This window comes from Oenanthe melanoleuca, chromosome 2, assembly GCF_029582105.1.
Source record: "Oenanthe melanoleuca isolate GR-GAL-2019-014 chromosome 2, OMel1.0, whole genome shotgun sequence".
NCBI lineage: Eukaryota > Metazoa > Chordata > Aves > Passeriformes > Muscicapidae > Oenanthe > Oenanthe melanoleuca.
This window is the reverse complement of record NC_079335.1, coordinates 93,748,427-93,769,326: the sequence shown is the minus strand read 5'-3', so window position 1 is coordinate 93,769,326 and position 20,900 is coordinate 93,748,427. Positions and strand designations below refer to the sequence as shown.

At 37.6% G+C, this 20,900-nt stretch overlaps 1 protein-coding gene across 5 annotated transcripts in view; it reads left to right on the top strand.

Annotated features, from left to right (window-relative positions):
- TNS3 (tensin 3) overlaps nt 1-20,900 on the top strand; it is a 185,138-nt gene that overhangs the window by 109,934 nt on the left and 54,304 nt on the right. For all 5 annotated transcript variants that reach the window (XM_056486183.1, XM_056486182.1, XM_056486180.1 and 2 more), the window contains 3 exons: nt 51-116; nt 2,636-2,740; nt 18,264-19,523. In XM_056486183.1, coding sequence (XP_056342158.1) covers nt 51-116; nt 2,636-2,740; nt 18,264-19,523 — 1,431 coding nt within the window. The remainder of the gene's footprint in view (nt 1-50; nt 117-2,635; nt 2,741-18,263; nt 19,524-20,900) is intronic.

Below are 20,900 nucleotides of genomic sequence, written 5' to 3'. Positions count from 1 at the left end.
AACTGCTCTCCTGGCAAACATCTTGCTGAAATCCTGTCCTTTGTTCTCAGATGACCGTTTCCCTGATTACAGCAAGGTGGAATTAGTGTTTTCAGAAACTCCAGAGAAAATTCAAGGTGAGCATAGAGAACAAAAAAATATGCTCAATTTGAAAATAAATCATATTGAAATATACATTTTTTTAAAAAATAATTTTATTCCTTCCTTATTCCACTTCTCTTGTAAAAAATATGAAATTTTTAATTCTCTATACATCTGTGACTAACAAGTCTTGTGCCATCTAATACTTCTTTATTTACTTATATTGGTGGTTAATATGTCCTAGTAGAGATCTTGGTTTTGAGAATAAGGATCGTCTATTAGAACAAAGAATGATAAGAGAAGTACATTATATCACCACATGTTTGAAATACTCTCAAAAAGAAAAGATTAATTGTTGCAGATGTTGGAGACAGGAATGTGACAATGACACCCCAAGTTCATGCAGCACCAGCCGAGGTTTATTGATGCGCTCCCTTTTACAGGGCTTTGAATTCCCCACGCTGACAAACGATTGGTTAAGGGTCTTAACTCCGCCCAGCTCACTGGCCAATGGTACGGGTGCATTCGTTGTTCAACGGGATTGGCTGTGGTCCCGTATTTGAGCTTGAATTCAGCCAATCACATTCACACCTGGGGTGTTGTTTATTTCTGTTATGGAATGGGCTGGGCTGGTCCAGTCGGTGTCTGTTATTCCAAATTATCTGTGCAGCTACAGAGCAGCTGTAGCTGTCACAGTTAATCTGAAAATCTAGAACCATATCCAGACAAGTCCACAGAAATAATTAGCATATATGCATGTATTCAGGAAATGCGATGAGTATGTATTTGTTTCAGGAATATAACCTGGTCTGTTGGGTTACTAGGGGTACATGCTTTGAGGAGAAATCCCCATGCTGCCAGCACTGCTAGTAATGTTTGCTTTCTAACCTATGAATTGGTTTGAGAGTTTATTTCCTGGTTTTCAGTGACATCTTGAAATACTTATGTACAGTTTCTGCAAAATGAGTTTTCTGCATCTGAAAATAGTATAGAATTGTAGAATAACTGCAGGGTATCTCTAGTCCATCCTCTTGCTGAAACCAGGCTCATTTGTGAGATTGGACTGGTTTGCCTAGAGCTTTGTCCAGTCAAATAATGAAAAACTTCAAGGACAGAAACATCACAGCCTCAGTGGTTGGGCTATTTAAATGTCTGACTGTCCTCATAGTGGAATTATTTTTTCCTTATGTTGACTCTGAATTTTGCCTGTTTCTTTTCCTTCTGCCTTACTCCAACATGGCTGTCTCCTCTACAGCCTTCAGGAGGCTTCTGTCAGCTCCATGTCAAGACCATCTCATGTCCAGACTGAAGAAGCCCTGACCCCTCAGCCTTTCCTTACAGGGAAAATCTTTCAGTCCTGACCACTCCCATCATGCTTCTCTGAGTTTGCTTTATTAATATAATTCTGTAGCTTGTAGCTAGACACAGTATTCTGGAACATAACTGACTGTGATATTTTTAAGAAAGAATGCAGTTGCCAAGAATATAAGACCCCTGAATATTTAATAATAAAGTTTATAAATTTGCCTTGTGACAAATGTCATCACAGAAACACTCTACAGATGGCTTTTTCCAGGCTGCACATAAAGGTATAGGACCATAGCATCTTGTCCTAATTGTAACTATTTTTGTTTTGAAAGTCACAGTATGTGCGTAATACTGTGGCTTTAGAAAAATTTACAGTAGGACTTGCTTTGCAGACATAGCCAAAGGTTTGATAACTGAGGATTTCTTTGTTCCCTTATCTAGACAGAGGAGAAAAGACAGTCTTTTTGATTTGTATCAGTATCAAAGCCAAGTTCAAGGTCATGAATTCTTGATGCCTGTACTTTGCTTTTGTATCACTGGACTATGCCTAAATTCCTCACTGTATCCAGTGATAAAACCTGAACATTAAAACTTGAACTTTAAAACCTGAATGTTATTTAATGCCTTGTTAAGGGTACAAAAATGTGTTACTGCTGAAAAGTCCAGAGCATACTTAAATGCAGCAAAACACATTGAAAGCCAGCTGTCTAGTCTCAGATTCTGCAGAGCTGCCACCTTGGGGGAACTGGAAGGGACATGAAGTCACAGTTTTCAGCTCTCCCTGTTCATCCTTAGTGATAAATTGCTCTGGTGTCAGAATGATAACCTATATGAATCAGAATAAAATCTGTAACAAAGTCTAATTTTATAATTCATTTAGAACCATCTCCTTATAGATATTCATGGTTTCATTCTCAAAAGCTTTTTATCATGTCTGACACTCCAGGACTGGGCCAATCATCTGTGTTAGTTGTGTTTAGGGACTTATCCAAGTTATCAGCCTACATCATAATCAAAAAATTCAAGATAAAATTCTCTGAATGATAAATTAAACTTTTTTTTTTGTTATTTTTAAACTGTTTTATTTAACCTTTCTTCTCCTCTTGCTGCTTCTGACATTTAAGAATAGGGTGTTGCCATTCAGGGAGCAAAAGTCTGTCAGAAGGCTACATACATACATCTGTGTGTGTATATAATTACATATGTGACTGATAATTTTTGGTCTCAACCACGTGTTTCATTTTAGGATGTGAACACCTTCTGAATGATCACGGAGTAATAGTTGATTACAATACATCAGACCCACTAATACGCTGGGACTCCTATGAAAATATGAGCCCCGATGGGGAAGGTGAGTAATTTTGTCACATTAGACCAGGGTAAAACCTTTTGCAGCTGTTCCAGAGTGTTTGAAAGAAGAAAGGAGACCTCATTTGCTTGAAGCTAATACCACTTTACTGATGTGTGAAGTAGCTGTCTACCCTTCCTTATTTAGCATTAATGGCTCCAATTTAGGAAAGAAAACTGTAGTATTTAAGTGAATTCTCTGTCAATACACAGAATGAATTGAGACACAACTGATTGATACAAGTTGCTTTATTACTTGTAAATTTGCCTAGAGACTTTTTTTCTTCGTTCAAAAGTTTCTAATTGGACTTTGAATATAGAGTTTTAAGAGCAACAAAATTAAATGGTGAATTTGTAGTTTTTAGTTACTATGTTATCTGGAGTATTTCAGATTGTGCACTAGGCTTTTAATAAACAAATAGTAAAGAATGTACCTATTTTCATATCTTCCTTCATAAATATACCTTTATTCAGGTTTTTTAGATTTTTTTCTGTAATCAGATGGTGTGTACGAAAGATAAAAACCTACAGTAGCTGCATTCAGATTCTGACTCCAGTGTGAATGCTCTCCTGATGTTTAGATTGAGTGAATGCTGTGCTTTTCATGGATGTAGTTTTCATGTAAGGACTCAGAATATTACACCTGTGCCTGCATACCTCAGTGCACATGCAAGCCTGACTTGTTGCAAGTAAAAACATGAAATAAGGTATTGAATATATGCCAAAGTTCTTGTTTTTACAACTCGTCTGTTATCAAATGAGAGACACATGAAGCTAGGATACTTACTTAGCTGCTCTCTAGGTTCAGTTTCAATTGATTTTTATAATCTGGGTTTAGCACTGACCATCTAATGACCACATCAGTGAGGTCATCATACTGGGAGCGTGACCTTTTTCCACTGCCTCACTCCTGTAATAAGAATATTTCCTAATGTACAGCAGACTCCAATCTGCAGAAAACTGGGTAGAGAGAGAGCAGTCATTGCATGCAGCAGGTAGACCACTCCATAGGGAGTCGTCAGAGTTGGATGAGACTGTGCAGTGTATTTTAGGAGTAATGTCAGAGAGACTGAATCTTGACTAGAGGTGCCGTCAATTCCTACCCATGATGTTTCCATAAAATTTATGATTTCTTCCCTTCCTCCCCCTGCCATTCTTTTCCCCTTCCTCTGCATATACCTAGCCCTCAACAAGCAATGCATTGATGTCAAATATTTTTTAGTTGCTGGGATTGATTGGGTAGATAGATTTGACCTTCCCATCGTCATTGTAGGTAACTGCAAAAGTACAAGAAGTTGAAAGCAGAGATAAGCATGCAGGCAGCACTCTGTTGGAAGATACAGAACTGTATGCTGGTCTTGTCTTTGATAAGAGTTGGTCAAAGACCATTTACAGGTACAACTAGCTTGTTTGCCTGCTGCTCAGAAGTCATATGTGCTGTTTATTAGATTTTAAATCTAATTTGTGTACAGGGTACTTTTTAAATTACCTGAAATAGAACAGAAATATGATGTGATAGCATAGATATTGAGAATTTCATTGTACATCTGCAAAAAAACCCACTTGAGTTTAAGCTAGAAAATGCACCATAAGAAAAGATGTATCTGGTTATTCTTTTCTCAAGTAAATATTTATGAGACAGGCTGTTACCTTATGATATTCAATAAGGGACTTGCAGGCAGAGCAATGTCTCTGCATAGGCTGGGTGAAAGATCATGAGAAGCACACACACGGGCGACAGCTGTATTTTTTTCTCTTAAGGATGGGTCTTTACTTAACACAAGTTTGAACTTGTCTGCTGCATAAGGTAAATATAATGCAGTTAGGTTATCTTCTGTGTAAGATTTGTAAACACCAGGACAAGCTTTGCTTTGTGGTTTATGCAGATGTTTAGTATCATGCTTGTGCATTAAAAATATGTATTGCATCCTAGTTTTCATTACAGGGGAGAGACCACTATGAGGAGATGCTGATTTCACATCCAGAATGTGCTCAAAGTCAAAAGCCTTAGAATAGCAGGCCTTTAGCTCTAATCCTGAAGTCTGAGAGAGAATCTTTTCTGTACTTCAGAAAATATTAAAGTGCAATACATGGTAGATTTGAAAGTGCATAACCGTGGTGGTATGTTTAAGGTGCAGGGAGGTCTCATACAGAGTGTCTTTTTCAGTTCTACTTTACATTAAGGTAAACCCCCTAGCCTTGTGTAGGAGCTGGTCTTCATGGTTTTACTTGTACCTGTTTCCCTATAGGAATTTCAGTAGGAGTAGTATGAGATGTTAGTGTGACAGATGGGTCTTACATTACACCTTTTTTCTTAATTTCAAGAAATATAGTCCTATGAAATTCCTTACCAAGGTGGTCAGGAAGAGCCTTGTGAACACAAGTTGTTTGGTAGGTATATATGTGTGAAATGTGTATTTCCAAGTGCTGTGTTAAAATAGAAATTAGAAGTGTGTAAGAGAGTAGTATCTCTTTTGAAAGGGTACAACTATTTAGCTTTATTACCAAAAGAACAAAAGATGGGAAGACATGATAAAAGAAAAATATACCCAAAGGCTCTTAATTTACTGGCATACCTACAGTATTATAGACATAAGCAATTGCCTTTTAAATGATCTTGAACCTTTTATTAATAAGGCTGTGTGCGTAGGTGTTGAATATAGCCAGGCCATGGACAGTTTGCGATCTGAATTTAGCTCTTTTTCCTTCATTCTTAGTATTCTTAAGGAATTTTGACAGTTGGAAAGTGATAAGTTATTTGCATTTCTTCTTATAAATACTGTTTCTTTTCACATCCCTTGGGAAGTGGTCCTGTATAATAGATGAAAAATTATATTAAGTTTGTAATTTTCAATTTATATCAGACTGGCTCCTCCCTGAGCAGTACAAGCAGTATATTAGCACAGAAACTAATGCTACACTGATTTAAAAGTATGCAATTAAGTGTAATATTTGGAACCAAAAGAATCGGATCTTTCTGCTGCCATGTAGAAGTCTGACATAGTTGCCATTGCTTTTCCTGTGGTTTTGAAGTCAGGAATGACTTTTGTGATAGAAAGGAGCAGGGATTACTTTTGATCTTTCTGAGGATTCATTTATTTTCTTTAAAGTATCACTTACCATGCAATAAATGTGTATGGCTTTACAAAACATTGTTCATTTGCTGTAAAATAGCAAGATACCTGTAGCCACATGTGTAGTATTTTCCAAAATCTCTCTCTAATATGAAATGACAAATAGTATTGAAAACAGCTTCTCCTACCCCAAACCACGGAGATTGAGGTAGATGGTAAAGGTTTGACTTGTCTTTTGTTGAGGAGTTTATTTTTAGTTCACAGTGATAATTTCCAGGGTTATTACTTGGTATAGTGCATAAGAGATACTGTTCTTAAACATTTCCCTCCTGTTGAAAATGCAAGTCTTTTTTAAATAGGAACCATCAGTTTATGTGAAACCTGCCAGTGGAACCTGGTAAAAGCCTGGGCTCTGAAGTGCTCTGAAAATTAAATCCAATTTTTAAAAGATATTAAAATAAAAAGATACTAATATATACTGCTAAAGAACATAAACTAATTTTAATAGAAAAGTGAATTACTGGAAGAATGGATAACTGCTACTCTTCCTATTGCACTGTCTGACTACTTTATCTCACATCCATTCTAAGTATCCTGATAGCACACCAAAATTATTATTATATTATTATGCCATTTGTGTGTGCAACATTCAGTTGCTTGAGATACAGGATTTTAATTTAATTTTATTTTTTAATAAATAAGATTGGTAAACTTAAAGTTCATTGTTGGCCAAAATAGTATTTGTTTTGGTTTGACTTCAATGATTTGAATTCAGTGGATTGGCACCAGAAATGCACATGTTTCTTTTTCAATGTTCCATTTTAGGACATTTCACTTATTTTAACAATTGCCAAATGCCTTTGCACTCTTTTGTCTTCCAGCTCTACAATCTGTGGAAAAAGAAGCACATGTGCATGTTAGAATTGCTTAAAATGATGAATGAAGGACTTGGATTTAGTCTTTGCAAAGCTGATACTTAAGTTTCTTTTGCAACCAAGCCTTGCTGTTTGTTTCTTAGCAAAGTACCTTTACTTGCTCAGGAATTAGAACAGAAACAGCTTTGGCAAAAAAAATGGTTTTTTAAATCCAAACAGGGTAAGGCTGAGCGAATCCAAATTCCTATATCTCAAGAGTGTTGTTTTCCAAATTTTCTAGACCTTTGTAATTGTAATCAACAATAATCAATCAAAATCTCCCAAATATTTATAAACTGTTCTGCTCCTGCTTTTTTTCTTCTTATAAAGGAAAGTATCTGAGAAGTGTCTCCATGTATGCAATAAATGTTTCCATGGAGGCAATAAATAACCAACATTCTGGTATGCACCCGTGTCATGTGATGAGATGGGTTGTTTGACTTTTACTGAGGTTTTTTTCTCCTCTTCAACCCAAAGTAAATAGCTATTCAGTAGGGACGTGCCCTCTTATGTTGTTAAACACTTGTTTTGCCCAGAGGGCCCCTTCAATATTGCAAAACCCAAAAGTTGAGGCAAAACTGCTTAGTTTTGGTACCTTAACAGGAATGCAGATGACTACCAAAGGAAACGGCAGCTTTGATGCCATTTCTGGTGAGTGAAGCTGAAGAACAAATTCCTGCTGAATAAATGTTAATTTCGGTTTTTAGTCACCAGTTGGGTGCAGTATTCTTTGAGACAAAGAGAAATTTGACAGAAGGTAGGGTTAAAAAGGTATCCTCTAACAATTCTTCTCTATTTGACAGTAAAAATAGAGAAGCCTATAGAAGATAGACAAATTTACACTATAAAATGCTGCCAGCTTGAAACAGTATCTGAAACATTGTGGGATGTCTGCTTTTAATTGATTTTTCTCTGGGAAAACTTCATTCTTCTGTTTCTTGAAGTTTTGTATGATCTTTTCTTTAACAGATATAATTTAAATTAGTTAACCCTCCTCCTTGTCACTAACTGTCCTTCCATTTCTGGGAACACTTGCCTTCACACTCCTTGATATCAATGTTTTTAACAGTGCACAGATTTATCTGAAGCACAGGTTGCACTTGTCAAATACTTCCAAGCTACTGTAGAGTCAATTTTTTGCTTTCAAAAGAAAAAAATGCATATTAATGTCCTCCAATTTATTTCCGTCCTTTCTCGGTAATAGGCAGTGTTGTTATCCCAGGGATTTATTCATTAGCCCTTTGTAAAAAGCTTTCATTACATTTCTATACCCCAAGACCATAGCGTGAAATTTGAGTGATTTAATAGATGTTAATGTAGTTTATGTGACATTTAAATATTCTCTACAGTTCTGCTTTAGTAAGGCTGTGTAAAAACCTCTCTCTTCAGTACTGTAGATTCAGTAAAAAACTAGGAGGGCAGTAACACACATGACTGTGACTAGTATTAACTTAGGGGCCATGTAACACTGCTTTTTCAACCAAGTCTATCTTTGCCTACCTTATATGATTTTTTCAGCAGGTTTGTATTTATCTTTTAGTATGTGTGCATTTCTTAGTCATGTCAGCTACAATCTATGGTTGTCAATGTTGTTAATCTAAACACTAATATCCAAATCAATATCTCTTTCCATGTACAAATATGACAGGAGTAGCCTGCTCACCCAATTTTACGACCTGTTTAGTGGACCAGGTTGAACAAAAAGTTGCAAGAGGTGATGCCTTAAGATTTTGGCCTGTATATTTTTCAAAACCTGTACTGCATAAGTACATAACTCTAAATTCTACATTAAGTATTAGCTACTGTCTGTGCATTTTTGGTCAGACAAAACAATTCTTCTAGGCCTGAAACTCAAGGACACCCTACAGCCTCAGGCCCTGAAAAATATAAAGAAAAGTGAATTGGGGGTGGAGCAAACTAGGGGGATATGACTTCATTACCTGAAGCTATAATTAGCGGATTAAGCCCTGATATGTAGTAGAACAAACTTATATCTGTCTGAAAAACTTGTGACTGTCGACCATTTTGGGTGTAGCCCCTTGGGGAAGCTTTGTCTGCCCTTAAGGTACCTGAAGGCCCTTCATTAAATGTATCTGGTTTTATTCTTTGAACTTTGTATGGCCTCTGTTTCTAGGTAAGCTCGAAAAAGGCATCAGAGGCAAGCCTCTGCCACAGGTGTTTTCCTTCCCTGCACCTGCTTCCTGAACAACTCTTCCTCCTTCTTTTGAAGGCAATAGGGCATCTCACCTGTTTAGCTTCATTAGAAAAGGAAAAATAACTTTCTTGATGCTGTAGGTACTGTATATATTTTAACACCATGCTTGCTCGAGAGTAAAATTAGCATGGCAGCATCAGAGATTAAAAGTGTAAGGAAAAAAAAAATCCAAAATGCCTTAGTATAAATTGGGATTTGGTTCTTTCCTAAGACTAGAAGGAGAAGCAATTAAATGCCCACTCTGTGTCTGCACCAAAGCGTGCATGCACTGAGCTATGTACATTATGCATCATCCATATGTGAGTGTTTACTCTAGTAAACAAAGGAAATATGAATAGAGGACATTATCAGTCATGATGCTGTTTGCATATGATGTAAGAGGTCATAGAATCATTGCATGTGCATGAATGAACTTGAGCTAAGATACCAAATTCATTATGATTGCCAAATGACAAATCTCTGGGAAGACTACAGAACAAGAGACAGGTTTTTTAGGCCACCATGAAGCAATAGTAATCCTTTCTCTGGTGAATCCTGAAGCAATCATATTGTTCTGTTGGGGGTAATTTCTGCCCTTTCGCTGGTCTTTTAATGTCACATACCTTTCCTTCTTTCCAGTGACTCTCCTGGTCCTACTTGGTGGTTTCAGCTGGCCACTGCAACATGTCTTTTATAAGATAATGATTTTGTGATATTCACACTTTTCTGCCCTTTGGCAAGCATGTTCTGTTGATTATAAAGGCCTTATGAGTTTCTGGTTACAGCTTGTTCAAAATATGTTTTTTTGTTATGAGGGTGCTTTGGTCAGGAAGGCTTGGTTCTATGACAAGTGCTGGTTTTTGAAGGAAGGCTCTTTCAGCAAATTTATCATGCTGGGATTTATTTGGACTATCCTGTAACTGTCAATTTTTTCAGTGTCTGGGACACTGGTTAATTATGTGTTTATGTGTTAAGTTTCTGCCATTGAATACTTACTGAAGAACTGAGGACTTTTCCTGGAAAGCTTTCTGCAGGAAGCATCTTCTGCAAATAGTGATATGTAGAGAGGTTTTTTATTTCCTTGCATGTGTTTCCAACATGATGTTAGTACGTGAAGAACCACCTCATATATGTGCTGGTGGGTTTAACTTTGGAAAAGAGCATAATAAAAGACTAGCCCTCCTGAGTCCCACAGCTTTAGATTTTAATGTCTGAATTTTGAAGAGGTGCCTGTTATATTCAATTGTGGGTACAGACTGAAGCTTAATACTCTCTTAAGTGTTTTTTAGCACTATAGACCACAGGCATTTCTGATAGTAAATTGTGGTTGAAAAAATTCTTCCAAATCAGGAGATTATATTTTTTTAAGTGAAGGAAGAATTTTAGTTGTACAAATAACATTAACAGCCTGCTCTAGTGCTTTGCTTGTTTTTTAGTGGTAAGGGAAGCTTTGCAAGAGATAGTACAATTTGTCATCCATGTATTGATCCCAGAAAGCTGTCCTGGGCACCTCTATCCCTGTTCTGGCAGTTTCACTTGTTAAGAGTTAAATATTTACCTGTGATTCCTTTTGCTTAAGGCTTAAATTCTTTGCAAAGATTTTCCTGGACACCAAAAAGCTTTGGATCAGACTGCTAAGCAGTAAGAGGAAAGTGAGAGATGGGGTAGACTGCAGGTCCGCCTACATACTTATCATATCTACTCTAGATTCTGCATTCAAACATGGGCAGAATCCAAATGCTGAAGAAGAGCACTAGTTCAAACTCCTTCCAGACTGAATAGGTGGAGGCAACTTTCAGTAAGCAGAGAGAAGTTTTTTTGTCAGAACCCAGTCCTCTTTCTTACAGTGGACACACTCTTTCCAATTGTGAAAGTAAAAGTTGCATTACTACAGCTATTTTTATTGTTTATGTTTTCTCTGTTCTTGGAGTCCCAGATAGAAGGATCTGTACAGTTTCTGAAATGGCCCATTGCAGTGAGCTCTCTCTCAAGCAATATGAGCTAGATACTGTTTTTCTCTAACTTATTTAAACCTTGAAGAATGTTGCCTAAACTGTTAGCCATTTAAGGAACTTTCTGAACTTCTAAAGTTTTCTGTGGCGGGATATTCCCTGTACTCCTTTCAGTAAATACACATAAAATATTCTTTGTATGAAGAACTTCAGTTCTTAAGTCATTTAGGTACAGTAAAAGTTTTCCACCAAATATACATAATTTGTTATGTTAGTATATGTTTATTTTTAATGTGTGTAGACCATCTTCAAAGTTTTTTTTACAAGAAAGAAATACTGGAATTATTATCATGAAAGGTTACTCCATATTGCTTCTACTATTGATCTATTACTTGAAAATAAATTGCAAGTCTTTTGAGTCCCAGTGCAAAATCCTTTGAGTTCAATTAGTGAGTTAGAAAATCAAAGAGCTCTGCTAAACATATGTGTGCCTGAACTTCCTTTTTTGATATGTGTACTTGTTTAGAAACACCTGAAGATCAATTTATTGTGCCGTAGAGTGGTGGAGCAATTTTATTACAAACGGCAATACTTTGGAACTACATGTTCAGTATTTAAAAAAAGGAGTAGATCTGTTATGTTGACCCTTTAGACAGCCACTTTAAGCCTTTCTGTGTGTTTCTGTACAGTTTTCAGCAACAATGAAGAGCCATCAGTGTTTTTCTGCTGCTTTATATTTGATGGCCATAACTAATTTTTTGCTGAAAACCTAGCAGTATAGTAAGAGAAATGCCACGGACTCATGGTGTATGTGCTGTTTCAGCTGTTAGAAAGAATAATCATGAGGTATGAATGTCAAAATTTGGGGTATGCACTTACAATGAAGTGTTCTGGAAGATGGGCTTTGTTTTTGATGGGAACAAAGGGAGATAGTTTCACATAATTTAGTGGCTTTCAGATACTCTTAAACTTTACTTAGTGTTTTGTACTTGTGGCAGTGTTTCTTACTGTGATGTTATGTTTTTCTTTTGCTGATTATCCAAGCACAAGGTACTTCAAATTAAGTCTTTCTTAAAATAACTGAGAAAATTTTCCTGAAGTAGCATCAATAGCTTCTGTATATTGGGTGACAGTTGTAAATTTATCAGTCTATTCTTTGCACTTTAGATCATGGATCAAGTATTATTTTCTGTTGATCCTAGGTAGGCAAAAGTGGGATGATGATAAATTACAGTAGTATTCTAAGGATGAGTCTGTGCTGGCTGACCTGCCTGTGTTCCATACTGGCTGAACAGCAGCCGGCCTCTGGCATATATATATATATATATATATATGTATATATATATATGTATATATTTCTTGCTCTAGTACTTGTAAAAACATTAAAGTACGAATGTGATCCTTCTGACTGGGAAATTAATCTTAACCTTTGCACAGATAAAGGTTCTGTGGGGTCTTGGTTGTCCTCTTTTCTGCTTCTCAAAAGATTCAAGGTTTAAGGACCTCATGTGATCCTGTATGTTCTGCTTGTTAGCATTTTGCTGACAACAATCCCATCAGTTGTTTTCCTGTTTGTTCACATTTTGTGATAACATGCCTTGTTTTCTTCAGCCTCCTTTATTTTTCTGTTGTATTCAGGGACTTAAGAAACCTAGCAAACAACACAGTTTCCTGACGGCTTAGGTACTGCTCTTTCGTGTTGGAAATAATTTTGTTTAAAATGCAATGCATATATGAATATCAGGTTTGCTTGGATCAGATTAAGGAAAAAAGTGATAGATGACTTCATACCTTTCTCCTTCCTTTCTAGTTAAATTATGTTACCCTCAAATAATAATTTTCTAAAACCTCTTTAAAAACATATTAAAGGATTGCCAGATTAATGTCTATGAACCAGAAATTGACCTCACAGCCTTGCACCAGTTTGCAAAATCAGGACCTACTTTTTATGTCACAGTTTGGAAGTTGCAGTAAATGCAGTTCTAGGTCTCCAGATTGTAGGAAGCAACACAGCTGGGCCATGCTAGGTTCTAAGATGACATGGATTCACAGTCCATATATTTTTCCCCAAATTCTTGATCAGTTCATTGTAATTGATTCGTTTGCATGGCTCTTCTCTGCCACTCTGCACCAGTCCAGCTATTGTTTGTACTTACAACAGTCAGCATAAAAACTTTGAAGAGTGTATATTGTAGCCTTGGTTGCAAAATTTGAATTTGTATCTGAAGAGGATCAGACTGGTGAACCCAATAATCCAGTTGACCTCACAAGTGAGAATGTGCACATAGACAGATGTACTTAGTACTGCAAAAGGTGATGCATCCCAGGAAGCCTGGTACTGATAACAGAGGAAGCAAAAATGATTGGGTGATATGGTCAGAGAACATCTTTCTAAACACATCCATGGATAGGTTTAACCAGTGGTTATCCCAAAGCATTCTTGTGATGGAGCACCACCAAGAGCACCATATTGTTCTATATTTAGAACAATAAAATTTGAGCAGCATGGTGACCTGTCTGAATGAATCTGTTTCAGGTAAACTTATCCATAGGATAAGTTAATGTATGCAGTGATGCTATTATGTTATCTATGTTTCTTCTGGTAATCTAGCTAAGTGCAGGTGTCAGCGTTGAGCCTCAGCCTGTATTCAAGCATGCTCAGTGTTGGTCCAAAATCACTGGCATCTACATGCAGCTCAGGCTTATGAAGGAACAAAGTGGGCCTGTAATTGAGGCAAGGAAAACAGCTGGGCTTTTTTCCTCACAGAGAACCAAAATGAAGTGAGATTAAAACTAATTTAGCATCTTAAGGGAGACTTATCAGTTTGCATTAGGAATTTTTAACACACTTTGTTTCTTTTCATGAATTTGAGGAAAATGTGGGATGTTTCCAATTTAACAGCAATTCTGCATCATCCCAAGAGTGAGAGCCAGTTCTCTGCTTCTGGAAAAATACTGCTAGCATAGCCTGTGTTATGTGCTTTGTGTTTTTTATCAGAGTCTTGACTTGTTTCTTGTGCAACCATTTACTGATTTGCAAGAACTGCAACACTTGAACCAAAAAGTGTGTACTTTCTGAATTAGGTTTGAACTTAACTTTTAACTCCTATATAAACAATGAATAGGTAGATGTGTTTTGGGGATACAAGAACCACTTTTATCCTTTGTTAAGCTGAAAAGTCATTAAGGTGCTGACAGCATTGAAATAGAAATAGAAAATGAACATTGTCCAGGGGCACAGCTGTCTGGTGGTGATGTATATTTGGAATAATGTTTAGAGCAAAAGTTTGTGGGCTGCCCTGTGGTGAGATACAGCTGTTACTAAAGGAGGAACTAACAGCTTCTCTTCCCCTAGTTTGAGGTGATTCATTCCAGAAACAGAGAAGGTAAAGCCTTCTGGGATCTGGAGCTTGAGAGCAGCAGCTGCTAGATAAAAGCATTACTGCTACAGGATTTCCAGAAGGCTTTTCCTGCCTGAGAATGTTGGTAATACACAAATTCTTGAAGATGTGTACAAGTGTCCAGCCTGATTGGTCAGTGCAGCAGAACAACTTTTTCTAGCAGCTGTTTATTTTGGGAAGAATGATGTCAGTGATCGAGAAACTGAAATTCACTCACTTTGTTTGGATATTGAAACAGATGTGAAAAGAAACATTGTAAGAAAAGAGCTTTTAGACTGAGTTACCTTTTCAGCCAACAGGTTTCCATTCCTCCTTAGCTGCAGTAGTTCAGATTTCATTGAACATGATTGCCTCCTCCAGCTCCTCCCTTGTGTTTACATTTTCATTTGCTTTTTCTGGCTGATACAAGTCTCATGATTCTTTAGCAAGACTGCTTACCTCCAGGAGCAGAAACAGTCGCTGCAGCTCAAAGTGCAGGAGTAGAGACGTTTCTGGCCTTCTTAAGCTCAGGGATTTGGCCTAACTTTAGTTTTCCTATATGCGGAGATTTGCTTAGAGAATTTTAGTTGATGTAAATAAGCCAGTGATTGACTATTGCAGAAAATTCCTGGTCATCCCTAGTAAAGAGGTAAGTAGCTTTGTTGTGGTTCAAGAGCTGGAAATACAAACCACATGTATTTCTCTATGGATTTTGTATGAGTTACACAGGAAGAGTTTGTAAGGAATGAAGACCTGTCTTTGTTAGAGAGGGAGAAAGGAAAAGACAAGCACACATAAAAGGATTTAACTTCAAAAGAATGCAGCTCAGGACTTGTCCAGGTTTGCCTAAAGGTAAAAATATTTATTTATGAGGTTGATAAAAGATAATCTAGATCTTCTGTAATGTTTCTTGCTGCAACATGAACAATGGTACTGTTTGAAAAAGTTTGTGTATTTGCAATCATCTTCTTTCTGTTCAGGTGGACTGGATCAGATCAGCTCTTGCTGAATTTGTGGTGTATGAGTTTCCCTAGTTTGCTTTCATTTATGTATGTTTTCCCAAGTGATGAATGGACAGCAGGTAGCTGTTGGGACAAGTCAAAATGCTTAGAGACTGAAATGTTTCTAACTCACAAGCCTGCCTTTGGGCATTTGGATTTCAAGGAGAGAAGTGCCAGGAAAGCACAGGCTTGGAAGTATGTCACTAAATTTGGGTGTGTTAGTATTTCAGGTTCTAATTTTTAAATAAATTGCTCTTTGTGTATCAGGTAGAGAAGTGAAAATACACAACCTTTACTCTGAGATTTTCAGTTACAAGAGAGTCTCTGATACTGAGGTGTGTGTGTGTGTGTAATTCAGACTCAACATGGGAATGTTGTTGGACTTCAGCCTGGGCAGTTCAGAGAGTTGGAACAGCCCCTGGGAAGAGTGGTCCAGTTGAAAGAAAGTGGTGCCCTTTGGTTTAATTAATTAAATTCCAGCATTACTTAGGTCACCTCTGTTGTGATCCTGGTTTTTGACAACTGTATTACTCCTGAATTTTGAAGTGTTGCTTCCTTAGAAAAAAATGGTAGCAGGGATTGAGTTGTGCATGGAGATGAGATACTGAATTTATAAGGCCTCTGCGGTACCATTGCTTAGCAAGGTATAAATAATGAAATTTTGCACTGCTGTTATATTTTCTCTTTTTTTTTTTTTTTGTCAAAACTGTTCCCTGCCTGTATGCATAGCTTTGCTTTTACAATTAAGTTGCTTATCACCTTTTTTGGGAAATGTATGGATAAAGATCAGGGTAAAGTGAAGTCCAAAAGTCTTAGTGCAGAGGTATTTTAAAATTGTTTAAGAAAATATATTTAAGAAAAAGGTGGAATATGAAATAAATATGTTATATAATAGAAGAACAATTGCAAACCCTTGTATTTTGTAAATTTTTAGTATTTGAATGGTTAATTTGTCCTAATTTTGTGAACAAACAAACCATATATGTATAAAGCTTTAATATATTATGGTTGTATATATTTATAGTGTATATATATATATAGTTTATAGCTTAATAAGACCAAGTGCAAGGTGCTGCACCTGGGTTGAGGTATCCCCCAATACCTGTGATGAACAGATCAAGAACAGCCCTGCTGAGAAGGACTTGGGGGTGTTGGTTGTTGAGAGGCTGGACACGACCCAGCAACATGCTCTTGCAGCCCAGAAAGCCACATCTGTCCTGGTCTGTATCAAAAGCAGTGTGGGCAGCAGCGTGAGGGAGGTGATTCTCCTCCTTCACTCTGGTAAGATCCCACCTGCAGTGCTGCAGTGCAACTATGGCGTCCCCAGCACAGGAAACAAGACCCAGGGGAGGCCACCAAATTGGTTGGAAGGATGGATGGCTTTCCTTATCTCCTATGAGGAAAGGCTGAAAAAATTGGGTTTGTTTAGTCTGGAAATAGGAAAGGAAAAAAGGGGTGACTTAATTGCTGCCTTCCAGTACCTGAAGGGAGCCCACAAGAAAGATGAAGAGATTATTTACAAGATCATGTAGTGACAGGACGGGCTTTAAACTGTAAGAAGAGAGATTTAGATAAGATATAAAGAGTAAATAGAGGGTGGAGAGACACTGGAATAGGCAGCACAGAAAAGTTGTGGATGCCTCATCCCTGGAAGTGCTCAAGGACTGTTTGGATGGGGCTCTGAGCAGCCTGGGCTAGTGAAAGGTGTCCCTGCCCATGGCAGGGGGTTGGAACTAGATGGTGTTTAAGGTCCCTTGCAACCCAAACCGTTCTGTGATGATAGTTAATATTAAAAACTCTAAAATAATCTAAGAATGCTTTCCTTCAACCATGAGAATTAGAATCTAATTTTGTTATGTGTAATAGGCATCTTATTTTCATGATTAGAAGCTGCAAGTTTGAATATCTAGACTCCTCTGGAACAGATGGGTTTTTGTTTAGCTCTGAGTTTCATTCTTTCTTATCTATTTAAAATGCAGAGGGGTATTTTTTGGTTCCTAAAAAGGCAACTATCTGTAAGAGCAAATTGTCTAGTTGATTCTGGAACTACAACAGCTGATGGTTACCTCTGAGAAAAGTCTGCCTGTTCCTAAATTGTAATGGTTTAATTTTCTTAATCTCAAACCATTCTCAGACTATGGGTAGGAAAAGCTTTTCAGAAATATCTGCTTAATGTAAATATTCTGGTAAATGAACATTAAGTCCTTTGAAAGTGGTGCTACTTACTTTACTTTCTTTTTACAGACACTAGACATATTTATTCCTAAAACTTTTCCTGAGAAATAGAATTGTGCTTATTTGCACAAATTCAGTAGCCATACTTTGACCTCATGTTGGTCTAACCTGTGTGATGTGTGAAGTGTGATGTGTTAGATGAGAGTAAGACAAATATAGCTGCTTCCGTGGAGGGTTCCACTTAAGTTCATTCATCCTTTTTTGAAACAAAAACATGATATGCATACCAGATTCTCCATATGTGTAGAAATGTCATACTCTTAACATTTACTTATGCCTTCTTTTGTGAAGAGGCTTTATGTATATTCCAAGGACTGCAGCTCTGATTAAAAGTTTGTTGTTTCCTTGCACCCCCAAAAAAAGGAGGAAATGGTTCTTTTTAGTATAGTCAGACCATCAAGTAAAAATAGTCTATAATATTTATATTCTTGCTCTGAATGGAATGCATAGTAGCTGCCTTTCAAATTTCTAGTGCTGCAATAGTGGGATTCTTTAAATTAGTTTGAACAGTTTGTGGAGCTGTAAGAATGCACTCAAAATGGCATAAAAAGAGAGGATTTTATTTGATCTTGAGCTAAAAAAGGCATATTTCCATCAAGAAAAGTGTTGTAAAATTAAAGAGGATAATGTCATTGGTATTTGCCCTAGTTATAGAGTTGATTTAGTTTTGCAGAAACAATATCATTAGCGTTAATACTTGTGGCACAATACTTGTCAAAGCCCTTATTGATGCTTTGTCCTTATCTCTCCCTTTCCTTTTTACTTTTATCTCCACAGTGCTGCATACCCAAGGTCCCATTGATGGCAGTCTGTATGCAAAAGTGAGAAAGAAGAGCTCTTCAGACAGCAACATCCCTGGTGATGGTCAGGGTGTTCATGTTACAGGCAGTCCTGATCACAGTGATCATACCCTGTCTGTCAGTAGTGATTCAGGACACTCCTCAGCTTCCATCAGAACAGACAAGACTGAGGAACACCTTGTCCCAGGAGGTAAACGGGGTTTGAGCCCACAAGAGAAGGCAGAACTGGACCAGCTGCTTAGTGGCTTTGGTCTAGAGGAGTCTGTCAGCACCACCAAGAATATGACTGATGCTCAAAGCAAGTATAGTGCTACTCACCACATAGTGCCAGCTCAAGTTCACCTGAATGAAGTCACCAAAATGAAGGACAGGGAGACTGATATTCTGGATGACGAAATGCCTAATCATGACCTTCACAGTGTGGATAGCATTGGGACTTTGTCTTCCTCAGAAGGGCAACACTCCACCCACCTAGGGAATTTCAGTTGCCACAAGAGCAGTCAGAACTCTCTTCTTTCAGATGGCTTTGGAAGTAATGCTGGGGAAGAGCATCACAATGCTTTTGCTGCAGACCTGGGAATTGGTGTGGATTCATTCTATGAGAGATCATTTGGAAGCACTGAGCCTAAGTCAACTGAACAATTGCAACAGAATCCTTCTGTCTCACCCCATCCACAAGCCTATGGCCCAAGTAGCTACTCTACTCAGACCTGGGTACGCCAGCAGCAGATGGTCACTGCTCACCAATATGGTTTTACCCCAGAGAATGAAATTAGAGTTGGCATTCATAGCACTGTGGAGAATTTGGGCACTGTCCAGAGCCAGTCCCAAATCCCAGATGCTCCAACACGTGGCTCTAGCAGCAGAGATGCTGTGCAGAGAGGGCTAGGAAGCATGCAGGGTGCTGCAGAAGCTGAAGAACTTGCAAGTGCTGACAGTTTTAAGTCAAGGCCAATGCCTCAGAGGAACACAAATGGCCTGGATCTAGGACAAAATGCTGGGGACTTAGCAGCTTCTCCAACTTTGGATATTGATCAGTCCATTGAACAATTGAACAGGCTGATCTTGGAGTTAGACCCTACATTTGAACCTATCCCAACCCGCATTAACACTCTCACCAGTGACAGAAATCAAGTAAATGGCTTCAGCAGCCTTGATGCACACATGGAAGAGCTTAACACTAGTTCTGGCTTCCATGACAAATTAGAGGTCACAAACAGGAATCCCTCCGGGCATGGTAAGCTGTAATACTTTCTGAAAATAATGCTCTTTCTAGCACCTGTGTGTTCATTATATGGTACAGCAGGACCCTCAGGTCATTCCTTAAAACTTGGTGGATGATTATCAAGGGATTATTTCTGATGCCGTTTTTACATAATCATCCAAGATAAGGAATCAAATTGATGTAAGATAAGTGAGTTTTGCAGGTATTTGCCTTTTTGCTTGAAAAAAGTACTGTTCAGCAAGTTCTTACCTGTCATGTATCATCTGTTGGGATTTTTTTGATGCTGTGAATTTAAGCTAGAATTTGTACATTGAGATATTTTTAGAAGGCATTGGTGGTGTAAGTTTTTCATAATTACGTTATGGGTGTACGTTATTCATTATTTCCATTTAAATTAGGAGAAAAAGTTCCAACAGCTTTATCTTCAAATATAGCGGAATGATGCTGGCATTAAATTTCTATACAATGTTTTCAAAAATAATGTAATATTTACCAGTTAAGTATTTTAAGACATGCTCTTTTGGAAAGTTTTCTGTTTAAAAATGTGCAAGTCACAGTGCTTGTTTGTTATCTCTGACTCTGAAATGGTTACAGCTGGAATTAAATACTCAACACTTGCTGACTATGTTGCCTAAGTAATGCTACTAGAACTAGCAGCTTTGCAAAGGATCAGTAATCTGCCTCTGGCTAAGTCCACTAAACCTATTATTAATGGTCTACCTAAAGTTTGTGACAAATAAGCTCTCGCCTGTCCTACTGTCACGTTTGAAAATTTTATGTGGTCTAATTTCACTGGTAAAACATATGCCCTTGTCTCCCTTTCTCCCCTTCCATCTTCCTCTTCCTCCACTTCTTTTCTCCAGTCATGGTGCAATGAAAGCCTTGCTTGTGTCCCCAGGATTTGACTGAGTATTAGCCAACATGACAGAAGATAAGCCCATGGTCTCACTTGACACAAATGAGTTGCTTCAGCTTGAGCCCAGTAGGACATGCTAATGGCAGGCCTGTGTGATCAAGGATGGTGGTTCTTGTAGGGAAGGTGAAATCATCTATTCTGTGTTTAGGAGGGTAACTGAGGACTGAAGAAGCCCAAAAATCCATGACTAATAAATGTGAGATGCCTCACTGCTTATTTTTAATACACAGTATGTATTTTGTGGCATTAGTTTGTAATTCTCTTGAATCTTTCCAAATTATTAGCTGATGGACAAATCGAGATTTTTCCAGCAGGAGAGAACTCTTTATATACAGCAAATCTAGTGAAGGTGATAAAGAAACTGTTTAGAATAAGCCACCTTTTAAAGTTCTGTGTTTGAATATAATGAAGCTTGACATATGAAAGAGATACTTGAAATTTTCTTACAGATTCTGGTCATCTCAAAGGAAGTA